The 26,481-nt window shown below is 37.6% G+C and overlaps 3 protein-coding genes across 3 annotated transcripts in view; 1 reads left to right on the top strand and 2 right to left on the bottom strand.

Annotated features, from left to right (window-relative positions):
• LOC127624804 (calpastatin-like) overlaps nt 1–26,481 on the top strand; it is a 711,053-nt gene that overhangs the window by 53,001 nt on the left and 631,571 nt on the right. The gene's annotated exons all lie outside the window — the stretch shown is intronic.
• Nucleotides 74–4,699, bottom strand: LOC127624845 (uncharacterized). The gene is made up of 7 exons (XM_052099798.1): nt 4,577–4,699; nt 3,196–3,543; nt 2,099–2,188; nt 1,730–1,816; nt 1,158–1,191; nt 718–758; nt 74–572 (listed from the first exon to the last, which is right to left on the bottom strand). The coding sequence occupies exons 1-6, from the start codon at nt 4,683–4,685 to the stop codon at nt 740–742; spliced, it is 687 nt and encodes a 228-aa protein (XP_051955758.1). The 5' UTR covers nt 4,686–4,699; the 3' UTR covers nt 74–572; nt 718–739.
• On the bottom strand, nt 8,460–16,712 carry LOC127624816 (zinc finger matrin-type protein 1-like). Its single transcript, XM_052099752.1, has 7 exons — nt 16,470–16,712; nt 14,763–14,866; nt 14,557–14,646; nt 14,126–14,264; nt 13,777–14,040; nt 13,434–13,524; nt 8,460–11,718 (listed from the first exon to the last, which is right to left on the bottom strand). The coding sequence occupies exons 1-7, from the start codon at nt 16,597–16,599 to the stop codon at nt 10,767–10,769; spliced, it is 1,770 nt and encodes a 589-aa protein (XP_051955712.1). The 5' UTR covers nt 16,600–16,712; the 3' UTR covers nt 8,460–10,766.

The raw sequence follows: 26,481 nt of genomic DNA, 5'->3' as shown, positions 1-26,481 counted from the left end.
TTACAAATAAACACTGAATGAGAGAGAGAGAAAAAAGAAGCTTGGATTATGGGTAACGGAATTGCATTTAAGACAATTTATTGAACATAAAGATTAAAGCAAACAATAGAATTAGGACATACATGAAATATATTTCAATAAGACAACTGTACATTCAATTACATATTCAGCATGCTGTGCTGGGTTTGAGCATTTGTTAATATGTGAATATTCTTTTACAATACCATAAAACAAAAAGACAATTAAGACTATAAACAAATATATCTGGTTAAATGCAGGTTATTTGGGGTAAATCCAGGGTTAGAGTAAATTCAGTATTTGGGTAATTCTGCTGGTAGGATCAGCTTTGTTTTAATTCATTCAAGTCAGACAATGAATCCAATGGATTGTAATCAAGGTTGAATAACTGCCGACGAAATGCTGACCTGTGAGTAAATTTAAACTAATCTCATAATTGACGGCTCACTGTTGTAGAACCAGTATATTTGATTTTAGTGAAACCCTGAGGAGTTTTCAGAGACTTCAGCAGGTCCACGGTGAAAATATTGCTTTTGAGAGTAGAAAACCACCACCTGCAAATGCACAAACCAAAAATATACTTGAGGACTTGTAAGTTTGGCATAAGACACATCCTGTTTTATGTCAGATTTTAGGCAAAAACTGCATTTAGACTTTTCTAAGGTAAGCAATGTGTGGGACGAATTTATAGATACTTACTTGAAGAGCCTGTTCTTTCATTTTACCGCAAATTATTTGGCCTATGAAGAGAATGACAGTTTTTTTAATGAACCCAAGCACCTAATACTTCAACTAAGCACATGGAATTGAGAGAAAAAGTTAGTATAACTTAAAAGTATAACTTTTAAGTTTGAATTGAGTCTGATGAGGCCAACTGTTTAAATATTGCCAATGCAAACACATATCTAACATACTGTATGTAATATACAGTATACATATATTGAATATACCGTGTCTGTAAGACAAGAACAAATTAACATGGTTGAAACTTTTCTGTACATTTTGCTAATTTTTATGCTTGAAAGACCAAACGGACATTTAAGAGCCATTTGAATGTAGACATAGGAATAAACAACATGAATTGACTGAAAATGAGAAAGCACAGAAATATCAGTGTGCAGGCGGCAGGTGAAACGTACTTGGCGAATCGATGTCTGCACTTCTTGGGTAGACCTGTTGTCCCAACACATACAGAAAAATGTCATGAAAGTATCAACGAGACAGACTTTTTCAAAATATGTATGAATTTTTATATACAATTCTAATTTAAGATAATTGCACTACTATTATCATGTGTCAGACTGAACTCTAAACCACCAAACTGTGAACGTACCAACAACTTTGGCTATTGTTATGTGAAGGTAAGGAACAAGCGCTCTTAAACATTTTTGAAGTGAAACGTTTTCAGTAAGATCCCACATTCCCACAACCACAATGTAACGTTTGAAAAGCATACAATTTGTCAGCTGGAGTTATTTGTGTACTAGATTTTGTTAATGCCCACGAAACTGGCGCAAAATGGATTTAGGCATCTAAATGGGACGTCCGCATAATTTGAAACCATGAATACAAGATGTTCAGATGGAGTAAGCTTACTGTATGCCAAAATTGAAGTTTGAATTGGGTGACACAAACACTATCCCTGACTACTGAGATCATGTTTTAGCATGTTGTTAAGACATGTGTGAGCAGTTCATGTGTGTGTACTCACGACTGTAATAGTAAAGTGTGCCCGCAAGAGCAACAGCCAAAAGCAGAAGAGCACCGATGCTTGGCCAAAGCACTAAATGTATACACCCTGCAAAAGAACACAACAAACTAAGCACAAACTATGATACAATATGTAAAGAAACTCAAATAAACCCTATATAAAAGCACCATTAATGACTGCACCAATGCCCTAATATTACCCTAAAAATGGGAATGCTTCATATGATAACATCTTAATTAAGTCAAAATGATTATTTTACATCACTGAATCAACTTGAAATGTAAGGGCTACACCAAAATACACATTTTATGGGTTAGATCAGGTAGAAATAGTTTTAAGGTAACACCTTTTACAATGCACAGCCTGTACCTTTAGTAGAGACACTGGGATTTATACATTTACAAGTTGTTTTTTTGGTCTTGACCATTGGCGGCGGTGGCGGCGACGTGGGATGACTCACTAAAGAACAATAAAGAACAAAGATCACAAGGAGATTTTTTAGAAAATATCCAAAGAAATCACTAAAGGCTGGATCTGGTAATAATGAATCGAATGGTGAAGAATTAACATTATTTATATGAAGGTTTTATTCACAATTATCTCCATATTAGTCGTACGGTTTATGTAAGCGGCAAACTAAAGATACATTCTGAACTTAGGTATGTATGGATACGTATGGACCAACAATACTTGATAAAATATCAACTTCCTGTACCAAAGGCTCAAATAAAAGACCAGAAATGATGACCATATTATTAATGCAAGGCAAGACTGTCAACACAAGAGGTTCTAATATCGTGATCAGAATAGTTAAAAGACATTGGCGCTCAATGTATCTAACAATGTAACCATGTTAATCAATGTGAACTTTCCAGACCTAAAAATTCAGAACATGTCAATTTGGTTGGTTAATTTTGTCTCTTTATATACGTATAATCTGTAAAGCTGTTATCATATGTATTTTGCAAAGTGCTTCATAAATGAATGTAATTGAATCTCAGGCAAAGTACTTGAGCGTCACTGAACACATCTGTCTGAAGCTTTCTTTTGACCTCATCGCATTGAGATCATCTTGAGATGTTGATGAATGAGGAATAAAGAAAATGGAATGAAAACAAGGACTGTTTTTTGGAAACATCTCTATACCTCCACAGTCCACACCAGGTCAAGATGCTTGGAGGATAGTTTTGGTAAACCTGTCAATGTTAGAGCGATTACACTCCAAATATGAGTCTGAAAACCAAAATTCAGTGTCTCAGCTTCGTTACTTTGATCTGCTTGGGATTCTTCAGCCTAAAATCTTGATTTTACAACAGTTCTGTTCATCAAATCTGAATGGATAAGCAGGCTTAATGCTTGCTTAACTTAATGAAAAACATACTACAAGTTATTCAGTTTTAGCTGTGATTCCTTAAAAAAAAAAGAAAAGAAACAAAGAAAGAAAGAGCACATAGCACCGCTCATACCTTTAGGTCTAATGAAAACTCCAACAGGCTTGTCAAGCTTATTCCTAAACACACAGGAATAAAGACCGGCTTCATCTTCCTGCAGTCCAGAAATACGCAGGCTGTACGACAACTTTCCAGGTGACACGGAACCTTTGAAACGGGTGCTGATTATGTCCTCTCCGTGTTCCTCTCTACCAGCACTGTTGCTAAACATGAGGAACTGAAGACTGTTGTTTTTCTCGAGGTATCTGTACCAATAAACCGTCTGGCAAGAACTGTCTGGGCACTGGCAGGTCAGAGTTTCCGAGCCATTGATTTTGGGGTATAAAACTGTCGACATAGCTCCAAAGCAGGGCAGCACGGCCACTTAAAAAAAAATAGTAAATAGCAGAAAAAGCATCATATTTCATATCAGATGTCAGAGGATGAAAAACAACTCCATATACACAACAGACAATATTCATTACGGAAGAAAATCCAGAATAGCCCAAAGATGTGCGTGGAGGTGAGTATTAGTGAATAAAGTTTCAAAGTATACTTATTTACGTGTTTTAAATCACCTACAAGTATTACGGCCCTCTATGCATCATTGAGACCATCATTGGAGGCAGATATTTCTAGAAAAAACGAATCAGAATTGACAAAATACCAGTAAATGCTGCATTTTAAACATTTTGAAGGAAGGGCCTCCGAGATATCCGGGAACGTAGTCCCGGGCCCAGTGACAAGGATGACCCATTATAAGGTCCTCTGGTATAGAGGTGGGGGCACACCCTACAAAATTTCGAGTCGGGCTCCCACCCTTCTAAATTTTGAGCCGGGCCCCATGAATTTTAACGATGGCTCCGATAACAACAACTGCTTTAATGTATTTAATTAAAAATCAAAACAAATTAGACACGTTTCATTAATCAAATAAAAAAGCAGCATTAAAAAAAAATTATATGTGCAGGATAATAATGTATTTCTACTTTAATTTTGAGTATTTAAGTGTGTAAATAGTGGATGCATTACTGGAACACATCTATGTTTTACCTTTGATGCACATTCTACATATACTTTTTAAAGCATTTTTACATTTAACATTATATTCAATCAAAGCCATTCATCAAATGCAATTGGTTTTAACCGTAAGAAATCTCATCACTGCTTTACGATGCAAAATGAGCTTTTGGGCCTACAGGGCACTGCAGAACAAAAATTTCTTCAGTTTTGAAGTGTTCAAAGTGATCAATGCATGGCGCACAAATTTAGGACAGAATTCATAGAAAACCCAAATTGAATCTTATGATATTACATTGCAGATTTTCTTATGGTAAGCTGATATTAGCACTAAGGTCTGATCACATCAGTCATATAGTCTAATGGCATTTACTGTATTGGAAAGAAAAGGTCCTACCTGCTGTCCATACGAACAGAAAAATCCACATGTTAGAGAAGGTCATACTTGGGCATCTGAATGTGAGCTCAACTCTCTGTGTGCATTTTCCTTTCTGTACATGTCTCATACAGAAAGGAGGGTCTGCAGTGTGTGGGGCCAAGACAACAAACGAACCAATTACTGAGAGCCTATTGGAGAGTGAAACATAAGAAACACACACACACACACACACACACACACAACATTCACAAGAATCACAACATACACTGAATTACACAAACATAATTCTTGTTCTCAGAGAAAAGAACATTTGAAGCAATGAAACCGCTTTGAACATTTCCAACGTTTCCCCCTCTGGCTCTAAAATCCAAATTTATCCTGTACAGCAAAGTTTTGTTTTGACTAATTCTGCAGCATTGTAAATGCATCCGTTGTGATCGTGGCATGTATTTAAGCTTTGCAAGGTTTTTAGAGATATGAACATCTATTTTCAAAGAACACCGAACAAAAAAAAGTCCAGGCTCTAAAATAACCTCTGATGTTCTAGAGCGTTCACTCCAACGTAACAAAAACGTACGAGTGTGCTGATGAATTTAGAGGTGTAGGAATACTATATAAAACCTGCAAATGAACATTTATTAACTTATGATTAAGATCAGAAATGTTATGTTAGATAAAATGTCCAGGTGTTTATAAATTGCAAACAATATCCACACACAAGCACTGGCCATACTTTTACAGAAATAGCAGTGAATGCTACAGGGACATTGTTCTGTTGAATCCAAAAGAGCGTGCACACGTAGGCTTGCTAAACACCGAATGCTTCTCCAAGCATGATTCTTAAACCAACACAGGTGTGTGACCTAAAACGCACCTGCATCTGTTTGCAGAATACCACGGCTTGCACTGTCAAATGTTATAATGTAAAAAACAGGTAGGTTTGAAATGAATCACAGAAACCATATTGTTAACTCTGGATTAGTGAACAAAGATCACTTACATGAATAAATCTATCCATCAGTCAGTCAATCAATCAATCAGGATATTCAGATTTTAGATACACATGAGTTCAGTTTTCACACTCTGAATACATGTTACACTCAAAAATTCAAGGCAGAGCATAGTCTTATGCCATATTGTTATTTCAAACATGCATGCATGCTATTACTGTTATTAAATGCTATGTATGCATGTATGAAATATACACTGACTTTTGACCATTCATTAGTTTTTCATAATATCCGTATTATACTTAAGCCTTGATTTAAAGGGTCAGACCACAGACAAACAAAAAGATTTATAAACTTAAAATCAAAATCTGGGTTAAAATACTCACTGTAACAAAATTATAGCCACAATATGTAAAAGATATGCATGTTAACAAGAATATAGCGTGATTAAATCACTTACTAACCTTCTTTGTGTCAAGTTATAGCCAATTTTACATCTTCGCTGCCATGACTACATCATACCGCAAACCCCTGTAATCCCGCAAAATGACAATTTAAACAACTTTACAGCTCAAATAATACACAGCTTTTAACAGAAGATTTAATGTACATGTAAGTGCTTTCATAAAAATATCAAATTCACATTTCAGCCTTTAAACCCTCCAAAAAATGGCTCCATTCACTTCCATTGTAAGTGCCTCACTGTAACCTTGATTTTGCTTTTTTTTAAGAAAAGGCCGGACGAGTCAAAATAATTTTTTGTGGTAATCAACATCATGACACTAATGCTGTCGATTGAGCTTAACTTGTATTGAACCCAGAATATACCTTTAACAGAAGGTTGTAACACATTTTACACCCATCAATCCCTGGTTTACATATTGTTGCTAAATTACATTTTAACCATATTACCTAAATAAACACTGCTATAGTTTTGCACTGCAAAGCCAAATCATTCTGTTCATTATCTCGCACAAAAGTACAGATGCACAATTATTTAATAAGGTAACAAACGTTTTCGAGTGTGTGGGACTCTGGAGTGTAAAACTCTGGGGGACTTGAGTGGGAGTTTTCATCTGAAGTGTTTGAGGTCTCGTTCATTGGCCCTCATCTCTCGAGGGGCTGGAGGGGCTCATGGGCCCGTAGAGGGGAGGATGTGGGAGGTGCACATGCCTCGGAGGTTGAGGGTACGATGGATACACAAGGAGCTGAACCACACGATTCTTTGAAAACAGGAGATCTCAGGGGGCTTCAGTGTTTTATTCTCACTGTCGACGAGCTCATATGTTAGGAGGGCTTTTAACTTTGAGGTAACAAAGGCCTAGAAAGAAGTTTTTTTTTTAAAACTGCTTAGAAAGAAGTTCATGTAGTTTTGAAGCGTAGGGTATAATGCTGAATTACAAGGCACATAAATAAAATAGACAGGTTTATGGTTGGAACTTAAAGACAGGTACATAAAATTGACTTTGGAGGTCAAAACAGGATTTGGATTCATAGTGTAGATCAAATAAAGTGAAAATTCATCCGAAAATTCGAATTGTGTCATTTAAAGACTACAGTTTTTTGCAGAATGATCTAACAGTGAAATCGGAAACAGTAGGTCAGGGACTTGTCGTCCATATTAGCAAGGTTGAGCTTATATGGAGCACTTAAGCAGCACAGACAGTTATTCATTATTTGCTTTGTCGCCACCCTCAGGTATAAGCACTATACATTACTGCCCTTTCATTCAACACTGTACGTTCATTCAAATGTAACCATATCCGCTACTACAAATGACCAAGGTAAGCATGCTTACCAAAATGAGTGAGCCAATCAGAAGCCCCTTCCTTAAGTCACAACGTTTAATAATGTGTATTAAAAAACATTGATGTTTGCCCAGTCTCAATGCCACACATGCCTGCAATAGGTTGACATTTCTTGAGCTAAAATTGGCCCGCACTTACTGAAATCCGAAACACTGGCCCCAGTAGACAAAGCAAAGTGTTGTTGGGCGTATGGGCACATGTGGGCTCCATTTTGTGCCTGTAATGTCCATGGAGGGGCACCAAAAGTGAGTGGTGAACCAAGATGTTTTCAGCTTTACAGGCTTTAATGCAGTGAAGAGGAATGCATGTTTTATAAACAGTACCCCCCAACCCAAACTCAACCTAACCATCAGTGGAGTAAAAAATGTATGTTATAAGGAAAAATGCAACCTCGGAATCACACTCGTCACTGATTAAGTGAACGCGATTACTTCTTTGTTTCAACACTGGATCTAAACCCAGGTCTCCCATGTAGCGTCATGTAAGTAAACACACTGAGGCCGATTGGTGAGTCGGTATAATGTGGTCAATCCTAGGATACGGGAAATCTCGAGAACGACATGCCGACTTCTCGTTGTTTCTTCCTGAGGAACACAAAAAGAGAATTACGAAGAATGTTCATGCAGCTATTTTCCATACAGTTTCATAGTGATAATGCACTGCTGTGACTAGATCATTGATCAAATGATCAATTATTGATCAAAAGAGAACTGAATCAGTCCGATTCGTGAACTAATCGTTCTTTTGAGCCAGTTCTTTTTAATTAACCAGTTGTTCTAGTTCACAAGTTTACTGACTTAAAATCCGGTTGTAATGGCTCTCCAGTTAACAGCTCACTCGAGAGGAAGATTTTCAGTGAATAATTACTCATTTTTCAATTTTACGATTCTCTAAAATTCTCAGAAGAAATAAAGTCATACAGGTTTGGAACAACATGAATGTGGACAAAATTATTTACATTTTTGTGTGAACTCTTCCTAACTGACATGACAGCAAGCACACACAGCTAAAGTAGCATTTCCTCTGAAACAGAAATACACACACACATACACTTTCACAATATTTGATGAGATAATAAAACAAAAACAGATGTTCCCATGATCAATATGCTCCCTGAGAAATTATTTGAGTCAAAAGCATGAATACAAGTGAAGATTGTTTAATCTATACATTAGAAATCAGGCTTGATACAAAATACATGTGATTTCATGATTGGGATAACTGTAAGTACATATCTGAGCAAAAAGGAATTAAACAGAACAACAGTCACGGCAGTGTCCTCATTTAACTGAAGCAGCAGTTAGACCAGTAAACAAAACCATTCCCACACTCAGTAAACAGCATAAAATGAGACTGATATCTGATTACTCTCTCTCTCTCTCTCACACACACACACACACACACCTATAACAAAATATTGCAGTCTGAGTTTTCTGATGGAAAACTGATTTCCATTGGGAAAGTTAAAGTTTATTAATTTCATTCTTGGTTGAAAGAATTGCATTGATAACTAACTCTCTTGCAGGGTTCCCACTCTTTTCCAGGACATGTAATATGCCCAACAAGTGTAATATATAAGCAAATATTTGTCCATTTAAACCAAGCTTATTTTGACGTTTCGGTGTGTTTTTTTATGGTAGATTCTCACTGGCCCAGTGTGATTATTAATCCCCATAAAGCTGTGATTAAATTAAATAAATACATAGTCTGTATGTGCTGAACACTTCAAAGTGTTTTGCTCTCTATCATCTCACACACGCATGATGATCATGATGCACATACACAAGAGTATGAGCACTTCATACATCCATTTTGAAGCATGCATCACTTGAAGTTAAATATATGTATTCAATTATTCACAGACTTTTGCAGTTTAATTATCACACTAGGACATATAACAATTTTAATTCAATTAACTGTGCAATGAAACATCAAAATATGTAATATTTCATGACATTCTGCATTTTATAGCCAATGCCATTTTTGACTAGATCCCATATGTGGTAAACACGATATATGTTAACACAGACTCTTATCATTGAATTCTTGAAAATGAATTCTCATCCCCAGGTGTGAAGGCCGCAAAACCAACTGAGGGTGTGATTTTTATTTTTTTAAATCAGTGCCATTGCTGTCTAAAGTTTATACCTTAATTTTTTTAGTGGTTAAAAATCTTATTTTGAACTAGATCGATACTTAATACTATTTTGTCGGAGCAAAGCAGAAATCACAGCAGATGAGCAGAGAAATTATGTGAAAGGGAATCGTTCATGACAGTGAACCTTTGACGATTGTTACACAATTCGCAATTTGTGTGACTCCTGTTTCGAGTCCCCATTTTGTACATGTACAAAACTTGTTAGCAGCACAGTCAAACAGTTATAAATTATACTAAGCTATTTTCCAGGACAAATAATTATTTTCCAGGCCATTTAGGTATTTTTCTAATTTTCCATGACTGGAAAACTGCATGGAAAATTCCAGGTTTTCCAGGACGCGTGGGAACCCCGTCTTGAGACCTGAACAGAGAAGATCTGTAAACAAAAGATGCATCCAGCCAGTAGAGACGGATGATGTGCAGCTAATACGCCCCCTTACGACAAAAAGTGGAAATGCTCCACAAAATCATGAAAACAACCGAATAGTGGGAGGGGTTTATTTAATCTAAGCATTAAGCATGTAGTCAAATGGATTCATAGTATGTAGTGTGTTTTGTATCACATATTTGCTTCACAACAACAATCAGAAAAATTTGCTAAAATTGTATCTTTATGGGTATACCAGCTTATCACTGGGGCAATACCCTCAAAGTTACATTCACTATACCTTCTTTATACCTTGAGATACAAATGTATACCCTTAAGGGACAGATAAGGTACAAATAAATTCCAATTGACACAAAGGATACAGTGGGTGTACCCTGCCCCAGTGACAAGCTGCTGCACCACATTCAGGTGAATCTCACGAAAACATTCTCAGGCCATACTGTACCCAAAAATCAAGACAAAAAAATAAGAAATTAAAAGACAATTAAGCCTTTTTGAGGACCAAATAGATTTTGATGACTATTTAGTTTGACAATTAGTTTATTTGAAACATACTACCACAATAATTTAGAATTCATATATAATCTGCATTACAGAAATGTAAATGACATTTTTCTCTATTTTTTTCCATTACGGTAATGAGAATAGAGCAGAAAATGTGATTAATTGTCATGAAAATAATGTCTTAATGGTCCTTAAGTTTCGTGAGGTTCACCCACTGAATTCTCCAGAAGAGAAGTGCAGCTCTAAAGACATCTTAAAGTCTGCAGTAGCAGACGCGAGTTACTGAATGAAGAAGTAGCATATATAGTGAGATGAGTCCAATAGATTCTAGCAAACCTCTCTTCTGAGGTCCTGTGCAGTTTTATTTGTACAATACTGTCAAAACATCAGCCATCCGTCTTTAAAAAATACCAAGAATAGTCTCATCCCAGAGTCTTTCCTCCTCTGTCCTGTTGTCCTCTTGGTTCACCTTCTCTTTTCCTTTCTTTTTGTCTTTTTTGTGCTTTTGTTTGACATCTTTTGCTTCTGCCTTTTCCTCAGCAGGTTCCTCACTCTTTCCTTGCACTTCCACCCCTTCTTTTTCCATAAGCTCTGCCTCTTTTCGTCTCTTTGCATGCTGTCCATCTCCATGTCTCCTACTTCTCTTGCTCTGTCGTCTTTTACTTCGGCTCTCCTCGTCTTCACTCTGGCTTCTCTCCTTTTTTCTTTTCTCCTTCCATCTCCTGGTCTCTTTATCCTCTTCTCCCTCTACACTTCCGCTTCTGTCTCCTTTCAACGTCTTTTTCTTTTCCTCTCTATCTCTTCCTCTCCTGTCTGTATCAGACTCATCCACCTGGTCTCTTCTTTTGATCCCTTGCTTTCTCAATTTCCTCTTTCTTCTCCTCCTCTCTCTGCTGCTGCTGCTGCTATCACTACTGCTGCTGTCATAGGAGGAGGAGTCTGAGTAAGAAGAGGAGCTATGTGAGTCAGGGCTCCGCCCTCTTTTATATAATTGACCAGGTATGAAATGAGGCAGTGGTTGAGGCATATATCCAGGTTGATAGTGTGGGACAGGCTCTCTCATTCCGAAGCCAAAATGATTGACCTGAGATTGTAATTGTGGAGGCCAGTGAGGCTGATGGAAACCACGAGGTGGAGGCAGCAGAGGGGCAGGATGAGGATTTGTTTCTCCTGTCTGTGGACTTTCATTTATAGTTTCATCCAGGTCCTTGCTTGCTTGTCCCCCAGTGCCCAGCCCTGCTTTTGGCTCCAGGCCTCGGGCCTTCTGCACCTGGATATAGTCAGCCAGCTCGTCCTGGTAGGAGTCGTACACTTTCTTCTGAGATTTGCACAACTCCATAACCTTTTTCTCTCTGAGCGAATAGAAGGAGAGCAGTGTAAGATATGAAAGGAGCAAGGAGGTAATCTTTTCAATAAATTTGTCTAAATTCAACAGATTAGATCAGAAAACAAACAAAAAACAGTTGATGGTAAAGCAACAGTTGACTGATATGGGTTTTCCCCATGGCCAGTACCATTATCTAAAGAGCAGGTTGGCCCATTGCTGGTATAATATTGATATTATCATGTAATTTACGTATTATTCACTCAAAATTCACTTGCCAGATGCAATAACCTCAAAACGGCTCAATATCCCCTAATTAATCAGCCTGGCAGATATATCGGTCTATTACTTATGTTAAGGGATGTTGTATATCAGCATAAAGTTATACTAGGGCTGGGTACAAAATTAGATTTTTTCGATTAATTGCAATCTATTATTTGAGCAATTACGATATTGATTCTTAAAATCCCAAGATCAATTTTTAATCTATGTGCAACCATCTACAACGTGAGTAAATTACTTGCATACGCAACCAAATTCTGCGCTATGCAACTAAAAATGTGTGTGAATGTCATTTAATTTACAAAATTTTGAGTAGTATATTGAGATCCTTAAGTCTGGTTTGACTAATTCTGTGTAACGTGTCCAAAAACGACATCCACGCATTATAGTTGTCATTGAATTGTTTCTTTTTATACCCTTTCTGTACTTAACAGTCAAAAACAACATTTGCACATAGCATGAATGCGGTATTGAAGCCGTGTGACTCCACTCTTAAATTGTATTATTTTTTTTAATTGTGAGACGCTGCTAAACTAATGCTATTCTTTCAGACACCAAAATATTTTAGCACTTGTTCTACATCTCAATGTAAAATATTTGTAAATGGTACAAAAAATGCATGTAAACAATAAACGTATCAGGTACACCTGTGCACCTACTTAATCATGCGATTATGTAATCGGCCAATCGTGTGGCAGCAGTGTAATGTATAAAATCATGCAGATACGGATCAGGAGCTTCAGTTAATGTTCACATCAACCATCAGGATGGGCAAAAAGTATGATCTCAGTGATTGGCATGATTTTTGGTGCCATACAGGCTGGTTTGAGTATTCCTGTAACTGCTGATCATCGGGATTTTCACACAAAACAGTCTCTAGTGGCAGTTCTGTAGACAGAAATGTCTTGTTGATGAGAGAGGTCAACGACCAGACTGGTTCGAGCTGACAGAAAGGCTACAGTACTCAGATAACCACTCTGTAGTGAGCAGAATAATATTAAGGCAGATGGGCTACAACACTTCTGGCAGCCAAGAACAGAAAGCTGAGGCTGCAGTGGGCACAGGCTTACCAAAACTGGACTGTTAAATACTGGAAAAACATTTCTGCTCAGGTACACAGATGACATGCCCACTGTGGTAAAATGGCAACCCTTTATCTTGACTGTATTTTTGCATTACTCATTGTTTCTTGTTGCTCTCACATACAAATAACATTAAGCAGTCCTGCCCACCGATAGTCGCTCAAATATATTTTACTGTGGTATTAACACTATAGTTACATCTCTACCAGTTAACGTATTTCAATAATCACACCGCCATACTGCCCAACCCTAATGCAATGCATCACCAGAAACAGCTAAACCAATCTGAACCAAGAGCGAACAAAATTCTAACAACATTAATAAAATAAATGATCAGATTAAATATCTGTAGAATTATGCAGACAGTGGTAACACTCACTTCAATTGGTGCTTGTTTCCCTGCATGTGTGCCTGGTACATCTCTATTGAGCTGAGGGTCAGACAGCAAATCGGGCAAGTCAGGGAGCTAACTGTCATCAGTGATAAAGAAGAACCAAAAAGATGGAAAACCGAGAGTTAAATGAAAGAAAAAAAAAAACCCTCAAGAACCAAAATATATCTTATATAATTTCTCATCATATGAATCTTCAATAAGAAGTGAACCTTATATCAACTAAAACCATATTTTAGGATAAAGTTATTAATTTGACCTCCTTAAACAGTTTTAGTTAAAAAAAACAATAGCCAATGTAGCTAAGCAAGTTATAGATATCAATGTATACAATGCTCTGACTGATCTCCGATCTGGTCCAGCATTTGTTGTCGTGTCTCGTTTCGCTGATGCTTCCGGCCGCTGTAGTGCTGCTGAGCGACTACAGGGTTGTTGAAAGAAGCATTGCACAGTGCACAGTACTTGTTGGGGTCACTGAGATCAACCTCCTGATCGCCCACACCAGAGCTGTCCTGCTCCTGATCTATCCGATTCGACACAGCAACCTCTGCTGGTTGGGCTACAGGAGATGCAGATTCTAAGGTCGACGTAGAAACTGTTGGACACAAATTTGTTATATGAAGCTAGGTGTTGTAAAGGTTAAGTGCCATACTGTAATGGACAGACCACAGTCTACTCACCTATAATTTGTGGAGGGTTAGTTCTTCTCAAGTTTTTGGCATGAACTTTGCCTTCATAGTGTGACTTGGCAACAGTATGGGAGCTGAAAACCATGTTACACAGCTCACAGAACTTGTCTGGGTCTGCAGAGAGACCTCTCTGTATAAAATACAAAAAACTTTTTTTTAAATCTAGAGGACCTGAAACATTAACATACACGTAAAGGGATAGTTCACTCAAAAATGTAATAATCTTATCAATCACTCACCCTCATGCCATCCCAGATGTGAGTCATGCACATCTGGGATGGCATGAGGGTAAGTAAACGATGAGAGAATTTTCCTTTTTGGGTGAACTATCCCTATAAAGGAGAAGTTGACCCAAAAATCTGTTGTTGCATGGAAGAGAGCTGTGTAAAGTTTCTTCCAAATTTGGTTGATCCACTATTTACCATAAAGCCTCTGCATTCCTGGGTCTGCTTGTTCCTTTCAGCTTTCTTGTTCTGCAGGTACAGCCTGACCTTTTGGGCATGCTTTTTCCCCTGGTAACAGAGTACTACTTTTTAGAGGTTGCATGAAGAAAAAAAGTGAAGCAACAACACTAATTTCACACTTTTTAATCTTTCTTTTTTTAGCAGACTGACATTTGTACACAAACCTCATAATGAGAAACTCTCTGGGACTCATAAAGTAGGGTTGCCTCACAAACATGACAATAGCTTTCAGTCAGCAAGTTTTTGAGATCGCTGTCTCTCTGAGACTCTGCAGGAAAATCAGAGAGTAAAAGACACATGAAACACAAAGGCAAACAGAACAACTACCTGCTTGACACTAAAATATATCATTAAAAGTGTATAATTTTATGTAATGCAGCATGACTAGTGAGGGTTGTACAAGTGAGATCTGATCCACAAACACATTTCATAAAACTGACTTTCACGGAGCATGGTTTTTATGAATAACAAATGATTTTTCTACATCTTCATCTCATGCATTCAGTAGTTTCACACGTTTACCTCCGAAACACGAGTATAAATACTGGCCAAATGTCCAATTTTTGGACCTCTTTCATGAAACACGAGCAGAGCGAATGTGTGTAAATTGTTCACAAATCCATTCTTGTATAATTTGTTGCAATCAATCAAATGCAACAATTTACGTAAGAAATTAGTTTTGCACGTGTTTCACTAATGAGCCCTGTGTGAATGCTAAATATACTTATGCTCTTACACAAAGTATGCAAGCATAATCTTACAAATATCAGAGTGACTCAGATCATAAATGCACCAGTTTTGCCATCCCACATTTATGCCTACAATCAGAAAACAACTTAAATGTGTTTTAAATGGCCAATAACATTACAGCTAACATTTAAGGTAAAACAAAAGCAGTCTTTTTGACATCAGAAGTATTCTAAAGCACCAGGCAAAAGATCAGGTCCCATGAAACGGCTATATGTGCTGTGTAAGGTTTTTATGGTAAAATGCTGGAGAAACAAAGCAATATTAACACAATGAGCATGCCGTTTCTTTTGGCTTTCCTTGAATGAATACCCTGCTGCAATGCACACAACTTTAAATTCAAAGAATGATAATTCATGTCCCTCTTAAATATATTTGTTACACATAACTTGAAATCCATGTTGTTTTCATTTGTATACTAGCCTAACGTTTCAGATCAGTCTGCTTGTTGAATGTTGATGAACTGTTAATTTATTTTAATTTCAGAATAATCTAATTACAATTTCACATTAAAAAGTCTATAATGGCATACAGAATAATTGCATTAGGACTCTTTTTAATGTATTTTTGTTTGAATTAAAGTCCATTAGAAAGATACATCCCACTACCCTATATAATGTGACATTAAATGTATACATTTAATTGGAATGGCATTACATTTTTCAGAAATCAAGCTTAAAAAGCTTAAAGACTCAGCATTTAAAAATAAAAAGGTACACATTAAGTGTTATTCTCCAGAAAAAAAATATAATAATACGTTAGGAGAGAAACAAACAAACAAACAAAAACAAATTATTTGACAAAATTTTTTATTTGACGAATTAAGTTTTACAAGCTAATTTAATCGACGAAATAACCTAGCCGACTTAAACGATTCGCCTGTGCACTATGATAATACAACAAATTTGTTTTTGTTTATTATAAAAAGGGATTGTTGTGGTGGTTATTTGAGGTGAATGATGAGTGCTAATACTTAGCCTAGCCGGTCTGCTTGCTAAGCTTTATTAGCGCCCATAAATCCATCACAAACGACTCAAACACACACATACGATGCAAATAAAACCAGATTGTTGTGATTTTCGAACCTGTAAGGTGTTTTAAAGGGTTTTAGCTGTTAGACTCACCTTGATCAACCTGAGAATTATTGGTGTTAGTGATTTGTACTGTTTCTGGATTGATATCACCTGTATTTTTGTTACGTTGTGTTTCCGCACACTGCGGAGAACAAGATAAACTAGCTTCAAGCTCGGACATTGTTTTAAATCTGGAAATAAACCTAAACTGAAGAAAGATAGGCTAAAATAACATGGAGCGCTACATGATAAAGGCTAGGACATTAAGGAAACGGATCTGCACATGCGCAGTAGCATCACATTTCTTTACGTGCCAGTCACTGGACTGAACAATTGTTTACTACCATCATCTGGTGTGTTAATGCAATTGTCACCGTAAAATGAAAACCCAGTATCAACATATGAAAGTCCAGGAGTGCCATTTAAGGAAGAATGAAGGAATAAATTATGTCTATTCATTTGAAAATAAAAAACGTGAATAAATAAACCAATTATACTAGTTAAAGGGGACCTATTATGCAAAATTCACTTTTATATGGCGTTTGATCATAAATGTGTGTTGGCATTGTGTGTACACAACCACACTATAATTATAAAAATCCACCCAGTCCTTTTTTAAATCCCCATTAATCCTAAGCACTGTCTCAGAACAAGCTGTTCGCAGATTCTGCACAAGTGACATCACTTTGTACAGGCCGAACTCACGACTGTTAACGGACACTGCCGACGGACATTTTTGTTTGTGTGTTGTTGCGTTATAGCACATAGCGAACGCTGTAATCGTATTTGTGTGTGTGTGTTGCCCATCCATCATTGCAAAACTGCTGCAAAAACTCTACAACAAATGTAAATAAATACATTTATCAAATAACCATTCAGAATTTTCTGGTTCATTCTCAAAGTTGTTACTTCTAACAGAGTCTCTCCCTCATCAGTGTCTGACTCCAGTTCAAACATATAGGGCTAAACACCACTATTTTCACTGTCAGACATATTGCTTGTGATGTCAAGAGCCATATAGAGAGAGAGAGTTGCGACAACTCCATTGACTCCATTGAACGTTTTTTTTACAGCAATGGCGGCTCGTGGAGCCTCTCAATAGTTCCCGGAAGTAGCAGCAAACACATGCCACGCCGTAGAGATGCAGCATCTTATTCTGTATATTATCAGTACATCTAAATAAAAATAACTTGTAAATTAAAACCTTATAGTTGAGTATTACTCATTAAATTAGGAGATAAGGGATGTTATCGGATAACTAACAGATTAGGCAAGGATTGGAGCTGGATAAAGTTAGTAACGAACACCCTATTAATTGTAAAAGCTGAATTTTCAGCCTCATTACTTTTGAACGGCAGTTTATATACGAGTATGCTTAAGTTGTTTTAAAGCTGAATATATTGTGTATATGAATAAGTATTGTAAGAATTATACATTAGATATATAATATTTATAATACATAAATAATTATATTACTCTATATAGAATTGTAAGAATTGTAAACAATAAGCGTCATTTCACAAAAGTTTACATTTACGTAACTGCTGCTAATAGTTAATAGTTCATTGACCCATTGTGCGGCGCGAGCTGAAAATCACCTGTCACCAGCCTGTCTCTGTACTATCTGAAAAGTCATAAATATGACATTAGTTACCATGAGATTAGTGAAAACAATGAACATGAGGTAACATAAAAAGGCAACAGAAACCCTAGCCTGAAATAAGTTGAGGCAAATAATGGTAGCTTAACACTAATCCTCAAATATTAGCTGATTTGATCTTTAAAAAAACAACATCGCTGTAACAACATACTCATGCTACATACATATGTCGGTGTGTTACATAAATATATAAAATAAATGCATTTATTGACTACTAATTACCAGAAATCGCAGTTACTATCTGAAGTCTACGTGAATCACGTGACAATCAAGCATTTAGAACTTCCGTTGTCGCAACTCTCTCTCTATATGGCTCTGGTGATGTCTAGTTATCAGAAGCAGAGATGTCAAAACCTATTCTGGATAGGGGGCGGAGAGCACCAGCTTATTTGCATTTGGAGTGGTGGTGGCGTAGTGAGCTAAAGCACATAACTGGTAATCAGAAGGTCACTGGTTCGATCCCCACAGCCACCACCATTGTGTCCTTGAGCAAGGCACTTAACTCCAGGTTGCTCCAGGGGGATTGTCCCTGTAATAAGTGCACTGTAAGTCGCTTTGGATAAAAGCGTCTGCCAAATGCATAAATGTAAATGTAAATGTAAATGTTAAAGACACACACACACACACACACATACACACAAAAACAGCTCGTTTTTATTCCCACCAAAAAATTAGCATTTTCAGCATGACATAATTAATGCTCCGTAGGGTATTTTGTGCTGAAACTTGGCAGACATATTGTGGGGACACCAAATACTTAAATTACATCTTGTGAAAAGGGGCACAATATGTGCCCTTTAAACTAGTTATAAGACACTCCCACGTGTCGCTCGTTAACTGTTGCTGTGAAATGCGGCCCTAACTGAGCATGCACAGTAAAAGGTGTCCAGGATGGGAGCTGGTAATCGTGATGTTGTCAACAGAACCAGTGTCCCAACCCATGCCCTGAACTGAACCACCATTTTCCTCACCCTACTTCACCACTTGACGTACCGAGCCGATGAAGAATACCGCCAGATCCTGTACTAAAGCAATTGCTTCTATGCACTGCCTGACCTTACAGCTATTCACCTGTTTCATTACTGTATGTCCACTCTCTCTGTATATATATATATATATATATATATATATATATATATATATATATATATATACACACACTACCAGTAGAAAGTTTTAAAACACTCATTCTTTATTATAATAATTTTCTTCTTCCGCATTTTAGAATAATAGTAAACTCATCAAAACTATGGAATAACATACATGGAACCTCCACCCGCTCCGCCCTGGTCCCTTGGTCCACGCTGGTCTCCGGGTCTTCAACCATGGTCTCCAGTCCTCTCTGGTCCCCCGTGGCCTGCAGCACCCTCCTGTCTGGTCACTCATGGGCAAGGCCCACTTGATTGTCTATTTTGAATGTATCGTTGCCTCTTTGCTTGTCCTGGTTCTTGTTTTTCATAGGTCTAGTTAAGTTTATGCTTTGTCCAATATACTTTCACAATGGATGCACATTGTAAATAAACTGCACTTGGGTTCGTCACATCATCTTCTTCATCTCGTCTCATCTCCATCTGCTCCTGCTCTGCCAAAACATTACAGTTTGAAACAACATGTGGGTGAGTAAATGATGACAGAATTTCTGGGGGAACTAACAGTTTTGAATTAAAGACTGAAAGCTGAATAGATATGTGAGTTTCTGAAATGTTAACTAATGAATAAGTAGACATTTCTTGAAGTACAAATATAGGAATTTTACAGACTGAGTACCAACCTCCCCTCACAGTACTGTGGGTAATTGTGAGCTCAAGCATCTTATAAATTCTCCTAAGGTTGTGTACATTGGATGTGTTCCCCGAACCATGTCACACACTTATTTACCCACAGCTCCCAGGAGTTAACTTGTACTTGTTGCCTGATAATAACACACGCTTGGAGATCCAATTCCCAGAATGGAAGAATCAAAGCTATTCTGAGTTTGCGTCTCACTTTGTTCCAGGCCTCCCAATAGGAACAAAATGCCATTTTATATCTAGAATGTCTACCTTCCCATGTCTTAAGTCATCATTTATATTGTGTCGTGTTATTCAAAATGCAACTTTACAAAGAATGATGCTATAATGCTGTAAAGTCTCCAGTGAACAACTTAGTTTGAAAATCATTAATGTTTTTGTCTTTAAGTCCCCATGTGAGCCTCTGGCAATGAACAAAAACCCCATGAGTTGTTAGTCAGAGGAGAAAACACCTTGGGAGAACCCAGACTTGGCTGGGGGAGCATGGTCATAATGCCAATATCAGTCAGCTAAGCGTCATGTACAAAACATATATTGATTGAGTAGATTAAGTGATGTAACTTTTTTTTTTGGTATTGGCAATGTTTAAACCTAAAGGGAATTGATTGAACTGTAACTTTTAAACTAAATGTAATATATCTAATTGGAAACCAATTTTAATGTATGAAACCATACTGTGTTTGGTTGTGAAATGTCTTTTCAGAAGCAAATTTCCATTTGTGAAGTTAATTCAGGATGTGCCCTTCAGTTTCAGTATCAAGGGCCCAATGATTAATGAGCGGACTAGTGAGTGGATATGGATTCTTGACTATCTGAGTGATTAATTTGTAAAGATCTGTTGTAGAGATTAATTATCTTTTATTTTCACAGCTGTGCTTAATGGTGTTTCCAGGCCTTTTGTTTTCCCACAAAACACCACAATTGCTCTAACATTTGCCAACATCATGTCTTCCTCTTAACCAAGATTTACTTTGTGAAAATTAATGTTTACACAAGAAAGAAAGAAGTTGAGCAGGGGTCTGCCTGTTGTAATTCTGATGGCGAAGTAAATGCAACCCTGACCGCCCACTCTGATCCTCTAACCACGAACAAAAGAGTATAAAACGTTTTTGTTCAAAGATGTTCAATTGGAAGAAACATCAGTTCTATCGGGAAGACACGCAGGCTTGAGTGAAGATTGAGATGCCATTTATTTGATAGATCTAAAACGGGAGGTAATGTCTCTCTCTTTGGCGTAGGCCCCGTCCGACAGTCCGAGGGAGTTGTACCCGGAACCGTCATGTCCAGCCGGAGATAGGAGGCAGGGGCGAGGAGCCTACCCCCCTGCGGGACAGGGCTCAACTGGTGGTGGTGGTGGTGGAGGTTGCAGTGTTAGCACACCGAAACAGCAATGTGATAGATTGTGAGCGGACTTATAAAGCAATGGCTTACGTGCGATTGGCTAGGAGTTACCCAGCTAATGATGTGATGATGTGCACCTGCTTGTCTTCCCGCTAGAACTACGCTCCGCTTCCATTTACTTGATCTTTAAAGATCCAAATGAACACTTACCTTTGACAATCAGAATTATAAAATAAAAGTCTGTCAGACCACTTTTTATAAATTTTGCCTGTCTAGAAATGTGGTTTGTGTGTGCTCTGTCAGTTTTAGTCACTAAACCATAAACAGAGACATAAAATATTTTATTGTTAGAAATATGTAAATACACAAAATATGTATTCCATTGTTATGAAGAACATTTGAAAACTACTCAATGTTAATTTCAAGAATACAATAGTTTGTTATTGTTACAATCTCAGTTTTCATTATTATTATTTTTGCCAGAGTTTTCTTAAAGATTTTGTGCACTTAGTAATTTTAAAAGTTTTACTTCTAAATAAATTAATTGTCATTTTGAAACCTATGTATAAAATCAAGTACACACATGAGATGAAAACTCCAGTCACATCAGTAACCTAATAAAAGCTATTTAATTCTACAAGGAGAGGGTCACCTCATGGGGGCTGCCATGTTAGGATTACATGACTAGCTGAATACTAATTATTTACTCTGTTACCACCCTGTTATTGAACACATTCATTAATGCATTAAAGTAGTCATAGCTAAATGTGGTCTGATCTGTAGCAGAAAACCTTTGTGTTTGAATGGTGCTGCATTCAGGCCCCTAGGTGTCGTTGTAAGTGATATATGGTTAAAAAGCACTTAATATTGATCTTCTTCACACCAAATGTGATTGTGTCACTTTGGAAGACATTCATTGAACCACAGGAGTCTTATGTATGACATTTACGCTGACTGTCTGTGATTATTTGAACTTCAAACTCTGATCACCATCCAACTGCATTTTAAGGACCTACTGAGCTGAGATATTTTCCTATATTTCTTCAAATGTGTTCTGCTAAAGAAAGTCACTGGTTTTAAGTTAAAAATATAATTAAACATCACTGAATCAGCCTGAATATATCAGGTTACACCAATAAAATGAATGTATTTATAGCTCCTTAAGATAACAATTGCATTTTACCACGTTCACAGTGCACTTTTAATACACAGTACACACCATTGCATTATTGCTCTTATTTTAGTCAAATGTGCTTGCGGCAATTTTTCTTGTCTTTGGGAATAAAATAATTTGAGCAGTTTAGACATGGCTAGAAGCACATTTCCTTGACTGATTAAAATCAGTGCAGAATAAGGGTGTCTCCCAACCATCCCCAAATCATTTGTCGTCTTCTGTTTGATACTGGTGTTTCAAGTGTTCACTGGTGCAACTGACTATAATTAAAATGTTCTCTCCCCATTCAGTGCCATCTCAATGTCCACTGCTTCTACTTAAAGGCTGACAGAGACAGCTGAATGGCATAATTCCTGACAAGAACAGGGGGATAGTGCATTTACTGGCCTATTTTGTCTACCCAATGCACTATACATCGGGTAAGGATTTCTGATGTTTGGTGTTCTAAAGGAACAAATCTGAGTGTTAAAAGGAGCATGTCATGCTCTACAAAAACACAAAGCATATTCAAGCAGTTTAGCAATCACATGACAAATATGACATCACTCAAAGTCTCCTGTCTTCAAAGTTTTGGTTATTACTGTGGATGAAAATGTTTGCAAACTATGGGCAGTAATGCTTATTTTATTTCAAAGAACAACTTTATTATAACTAAACCTCTACCGTTGGTCCCTTTTTGGTTACATCCTTGTTTAAGTTTAAAGTTTTGTGATAAGCCGATGCAAAATTTAAACAAGAACTTCTTACAGTCTCTCAAACATGTTAAGCTCCAGTAGATACATTTGTTTTGAACAGAAAAATACAGTGACTTTGCACTTTAGAATGGACAATTTTCAAGCCAAGTTACAACTTGTAACGATAAACCTGATGTAATTTAAATAAATAGAAAAATTATTCGAGAAATAAAAGTTCAGGTACTGAGTAACCTGAGTATGAATTATTTGCTTCATAAACCACGTTACACATTAAATATACAACAGGAACCTGTGTATTTGTGTTATATCCATTCTTTAAACAGCACAGCAGCATAACACAAATGCATCCCTGATGAGTGCACCAAATATTAAACGAAAACAAAATAACAAACAAACATAGCTGAAATCACTATTCAGATGTCTCAAGTTTTACCACATAGCTCTCATTCAAAGTCAGTCCTGATTTTCCAGCTCTGGTATAGTGCCTGGAAACATCGGGAGAACACTGTACTCCTCTTCCTGTTGACACAGGTGCCAGACCATAATACAATAATAATTCAACAGCAGAAGCAGAACCATGGCAACCAGGGCCAGGATGATGAGAAGGGCCAACACAAGTCTCTTTCTGGTGCAAAATGGGTGAGATGGCCAACGGTCAATTTGAGCCTCCTCCAATGAGTGTTTAGACCTTGAGTGAACAAACAGCCAGTGTTTAATCCATGACCCAACAGGAGAACCAGGTGAATATAACCATGACTCTCTCTCCTTCATCCTCACAGAAAGCAAAGCTTCTTGTCCACAGAGCAACTGTCAATAACAACTGCCAGTAAGGGTGCCTGAAAAAACAAGCATACACAAACGGGGCTAAATCAGGTGTATTAAGTAGCCCATTACATCAAGTAACAATAATTTCTAGATTACCTACTTCAGGAAAAACTGGTTGGCTGTACCATGTTATATGAGTGATTTATAATAATTACTAGTCTTTTAATTGACAACTCATGGTAAACAAAATCTTCCATCAAAGTTGGCTACCATAGTAAGTCCAGTTCTATCGGGAAGACACGCAGGCTTGAGTGAAGTTTGAGATGCCATTTATTTGATAGATGTAAAACGGGAGGTAATGTCTCTCTCTTTGGCATAGGCCCCGTCCGGCAGTCCGAGGGAGTTGTACCCGGAACCGTCATGTCCTGCCGGAGATAGGAGGCAGGGGCGAGGAGCCTACCCCCCCAGCGGGACGGGGCTCAACTGGTGGTGGTGGGGTGGTGGAGGTTGCCGTGTTAGCACACCGAAACAGCAATGTGATAGATTGTGAGCGGACTTATAAAGCAATGGCTTACGTGCGATTGGCTAGGAGTTACCCAGCTAATGATGTGATGATGTATACCTGCTGGTCTTCCCGCTAGAACTACGCTGCACTTCCATTTATTAGCGGTGCTTTCTAATGCTATTACTATTGCTTAAGTTCTGGTAAATTTAACGCAAACTTGCCACATGTTTGCCACTCATTATTTTTAAATGCACATGAGCTTTGTGACAAATTCTTCATTGTTGCCACAGAAGTGTTTGCCAGTAGTGGCAAATTGTCCATTATTGCCAAAGGTTTGCTGCAGGTTCATCACTACCGGTGAAGTGCTGCAAATTTTCTGGCAAACAATTCGGGCAAATCGCAAGCTCATTTGCATGTGAAAATAATGAGTTGCAAGTTTGCCAGAACTCTACATTATTTTGCAATGTTAGGGGTTTAAACAAACATTTAACCTTAAGTATAAAACTTTGTGTGTAACTTGTTACACACCAATTGTAACACCCTAACAACCACAAAATGCATTCAGAATACCTAGCAACTGCTAGGTTTTCTTCACCACCCCCACCCTCAAAACCCTTACCAAACCCACTGAGTTCTGCAATTCAGAAAATATAAACATCTACTTGTTACTACAGTAAAGTCGTTCTATATTAACATGGGATCTCTATGCATGTTTTATTTGACTTTTAATAATTTTTTTATGGATATTGTAGGAGTAGGCTAACTGTAGTAACTCTGGCAGCCTATTTTGGCAGAAACTGTTACCATGATTATTTGTTTTAAAAGGCTGCTGAATTTCAAAGTAGCATACCTATCAGATAGACTATAGACTATCTGTGGTCGATAAGACTGTCAATACTAATTTAATTCGATGTCAAACCTAAAAGAAAACGGTGCCAAAACAATTGTTTTTCTCACTTGTCTCCTTTGGAAGACTACGTGCTAGGTAGCACGCGCCCTTTGAAGGCTGCAGAATACCGAGTGTCCTCATTAAAACAAGTCTCGTTTAAATGAGCACAAACGGAAACGGAACGAAGCATGGTTGCTATGACAGCAAGCCACTCTTTAACATGCGCAAGCGCTTTGAGTAAGAAGGGAACAAAGTTCCTTTAGAAGCGAATATATGAGGTACATTTTAGGAGAGTTATGATGTAAGGAAAAAAGAAAATAGGTTTTACATGTGTACTTTTAGTCTAATACTTTATTTTAATTATATATTCATATAACTATACATACTCTGCACCCATCTAATGAGTTACTTTAACATGGGAGTTAACAAAGAAAGAGAACTGTGGGTTGTGAGTGCCCACGAAGGATACACCACATGCATGTGAAAGAAGGTCGCAATTGAAGGACTGCATTCGAAGTGTCCTACTCGCTTTTCTGAAACAGCCTCGATGATGTATGCGGCCGAGAAATGCGACCTCCGGAGGACGCAGCCTTCCAAATGAGACACAGTCAACATTTAGACACAATCACACAAAGAATTGCGACAATAAAGGAAACTTGCTTGTATCGAACGCTCGCGTTCGGATGAATAAACAGGTACAGGCTGCAAGCGCGCGCTGAGTTTGTGACAATGCACACGGCACGCTAGTTTCTCGCGTCGCGAATCGCGATCAGTATAATGAGGTGAAAGACATACAAATGAATCACATATTAAATCAATGAGCAATTATTTTAAATAGCACAGCAGGTACTGAATTGCACTCACCTGTTAGAGACGCCAAGTGAAGTGGTGCCCCGTCCTCCTTGTTACCGCCTCTTAAAAATGCACTCAGGCGTTTTCCTCATACTTTCAATTTCAGTAAGAGAGATAAACAGACACATTACTGACCCCTACCTCAGAAAGTAGACGACTAATTTATGTATCTCCACCTCTCCAACACTGTCTGTGGCTAAGATTGAACATTATTCTTGGAAATTAATAGGGAAACTGGAACGCTTGTTTGTGTGTGTATGTTGCAATATTTCTCCCAGTGTACTGTATATGGTTCAGTGAGGGATGCTTATTTTTTTGTTTCGGATTCCGGATCTATGAAGTTATGCAAACATTGCACTGCAATTGTAATTAATTCAAAATATCTATCTCTC

Source organism: Xyrauchen texanus, chromosome 31 (genome assembly GCF_025860055.1).
Source record: "Xyrauchen texanus isolate HMW12.3.18 chromosome 31, RBS_HiC_50CHRs, whole genome shotgun sequence".
NCBI classification, from domain to species: domain Eukaryota; kingdom Metazoa; phylum Chordata; class Actinopteri; order Cypriniformes; family Catostomidae; genus Xyrauchen; species Xyrauchen texanus.
Note: the sequence above shows the minus strand (reverse complement) of the source record. Positions and strands in the feature narration are given on the sequence as shown.